Source organism: Camellia sinensis, chromosome 1 (genome assembly GCF_055761805.1).
Source record: "Camellia sinensis isolate YWXY chromosome 1, ASM5576180v1, whole genome shotgun sequence".
Taxonomy (NCBI): Eukaryota; Viridiplantae; Streptophyta; class Magnoliopsida; order Ericales; family Theaceae; genus Camellia; species Camellia sinensis.
Window position 1 is genome coordinate 157,686,669 of NC_138961.1, and position 3,053 is coordinate 157,689,721.

At 47.2% G+C, this 3,053-nt stretch overlaps 1 protein-coding gene across 1 annotated transcript; it reads left to right on the plus strand.

Moving 5' to 3' along the window:
* The first annotated feature begins 1,934 nt into the window (after window positions 1–1,934).
* LOC145820476 (uncharacterized) lies at window positions 1,935–2,423 on the plus strand. The gene has a single exon (XM_082916220.1). The coding sequence runs from the start codon at window positions 1,935–1,937 to the stop codon at window positions 2,421–2,423; it is 489 nt and encodes a 162-aa protein (XP_082772346.1).
* Window positions 2,424–3,053: the final 630 nt, after the last annotated feature.

Sequence of the window (3,053 nt, forward strand, 5' to 3'; positions counted from 1 at the left end):
ACCTACTTGGATGGACCTATGTCCTCCTCTAAGAGCATCTCCAGCAACCTCATTTCTTTCACTTTTCAGCCATAGAAGCTAGCTTGGAAGCAGAAAACAATCCTCTAGCAGATTCACTCAAGTCTCGTAGAAATGGTTAAGAGCTACAGTAACACACCAAGACAAGCGAGGCACTATTTATAAGCCTTTCAATTTTTTATTAATTTTTCCTTCTCTCATTTCTCATTATGGAGCTAAAGTGAGCAAAACTTCAACCAAGTGGTCAACCACCTAGTCGATCATCCAAAGCTCTTTTTTTGCTAAGTTGTCTGGCCCTAGTTCAGTTGTCCGGTCTGCTATGTTGCTTTGGCTGCCTACTTCTTTGCATGCTTTTTGTACCTTTAAGGCAATCAATAATTGAATGGGCTAAATATGAAATGAGTCAGATCCAAGCCTTGGGCCAGTCCAATCTTCTAAACCCAAATCAAACTGGTCAAATGAACATGTGGGCAAGCCAACTAAGCCCAATTCCATTACCAACAGTCCACCTAAGTCTTCAAGCACTTAGGCCCAACTCGCAATGGAAAGGCCAGTCCAGCCGCGATACTGGGCTGGGCCGAGCTGCAGGGCTCAAACCATGGGCCGAATTGATAGGCTGAACCCATCATCAGAACCGAAGTGGGCCGAGTCTATACAAAGATATCTGAATGGGCCAGCCCATCTCTACAGTAGTCCCACAAAGGGCCGAGCCGAGGCACAAAGGTGCCGAGCTGAGGGAACCTCTCAGAGAAATGTGGAAGCTGTGAGTATATGCATGTGTAAATTGCCACCTCAACTGGTCCCCTACACCTAGAATCACGGAAACAGTTAAACCAGAGGAATGTGGTTTGTTATCAGCATGACTACAATGGGTATATGCACCTCATGACAACTACTAGATGGTCCCTCACCTTGGGCAATGCTAAAAGGAAACTTGGCAGCACCAGAGCTCCATGAAACCATCTTGGGCAACAAGCAAGGAGTTCTATATAAACTACACAGACTTCACATTGAAGGTAACTGATCTAAGTTGAACCCTACTTACTAAAACTCAACTCTCTACACTTAGGGAGCACTTGGCTTCTTCTCCGATTACTCATTCCCACACCGGAGGGGTTTTCTGGCCAACCCCGGCGGGGCTGCTCTTACGGTATTCCTTGCTACAGGACCCCAATTCCTGAATAGTCCAGTCGAGTGCAGAGCTCCGATCCACTTTCATCTAGTGCGGTATCCGGTACGCACAATTGGTGAGGTGAACGTGGACGCTTCGTCTCTGAGCTCTGCACTTGATTCCGACAATGGGGATTGAGGACATCCCACTTTTGGCACATACTCCACAGACGGAGGAGACAAAGGACAAAGGCTTGGCACTCCCAACAGTCTTAGAAGAACAAACTATAAACAATAACCAGACTCCTGAATCTGTTGAGCATCGAATGCCCTTCGCTGGAGGTTCTTCTCATCACTTTCTTTTGGAAAAGGATTACAGAGATCGAATCATAGACTCCATGGGGATGGAGATACAGGAGCTGAAAGCGCAACTCAAAAAGGTGCTGGCCGATCCGACGGAGAAGAGAACTGATACAAAGCCCTCTCGCCTGCTACAGAGAAGCTCGTCTAGAGAACCACCAATGAAGAAGATCCCCAGAAATGAATCTAGGCAGCAGAGCCAGTCAGTCCTGGTACAAAGTGAGGTGGTGAGCAGCCACACCCGTGGCTCACGCCGAAGAAGGGCTAAGAGGCAGAAGACGGTAAGCCAGCAGACTGAATACCCTCCTTAAGACCTTCGTACTTGGCTGATTGGCAACAAGCAGAATGAGCAACGTTGGGATCATCTTGACCGTACCATTCACCAAAGAGAGCACCGAGCGTTGGATAGGCTTGTCATCTCCCCATTCTCCTCGGAAATCGAGACCATGAGACCTCCTAAGAAATTCATCCCGCCAAAGTTCACGTCATATGATGGGAAGTCAGACCCATTGATGCACATCAGCCATTATAGACAGATGATGTCCCTATGGAGTCGAGACAAAGCACTGATGTGCAAAGTCTTCCCGTCCAGCTTGGGAGAATCCAGGCTTCGATGGTTTGATAGACTCCCCGCTAGATCAATTTATGACTGGAAGCAGCTCTCCGAAGAGTTCTTAGCCAGGTTTGTCTCCAACACTAAGATCCCGAAAGAGCCGGATACACTGTTCGGCCTCCGAAAGGAACAGGAAGAAACGCTGCGCAATTATGCTAGGAGGTATTGGGAAGAGTACAATGACTTAGAGGAAAATATTTGCAGTGAGAAGATGGATGTTATGTCCTTCAAACATGGTCTATGTTCGGAAAGTAAGTTGAGACAGTTACTTACCAAGCACTCGGCCACAGCACTGAAAGATTTGCGTGCCAAGATTGAGTAGTATGCTCACCTTGAAGATGACCAGATCCCCATCGAGGTAGCATCAGCAGAACAAACAGCTCGGCACAAGAAGAGAACAGACCGAGGGGAACACCGGGGACTCATAGTGAATGAGGTGGATAAGTCCAAATCTCACGAAGCAATCGTGACCGTATTCAAAGAACCAATCTATCATATCTTGGAAAAGATCAAGAGGGAGCCTTTCTTTATTTGGCCGCCAAAAATGTTGGGAGATCCGGCTCGGCGTAATCAGAAGCTCAGATGCACTTATCACCAAGACATGGGGCATATGACTCAAAATTGTAGAGCACTGAAGCAACACCTGGAAGATCTAGTAGCAGATGGACACCTCCGAGACTACATTGATCAGGATAAAGAAGTGGTTGAACCGGGGAACCCACCACCAGAACCAGACATCAAGCACCCACCTCGGCTAGTAATAAATGTGATCTATGGAACAACGAACCAGGAGCGCGAAGAGACACTAAAAGAAGAAATTGCTAAGGCTGTGCAACTTCAGCAGGTCATATCAGTAGAGCCCGCATCGAAAAAGGTACACGCAGTACCCAAGTCCCCATGTGCACTGTTTCGTTTACTATAAAGGATTTAGAAGGCATACAACACCCATATA

Coding starts and splice junctions, on each gene's coding strand:
- LOC145820476 (XM_082916220.1), top strand. CDS start 1,935: ATGAGACCTCCTAAGAAATTCATCCCGCCAAAGTTCACGTCATATGAT.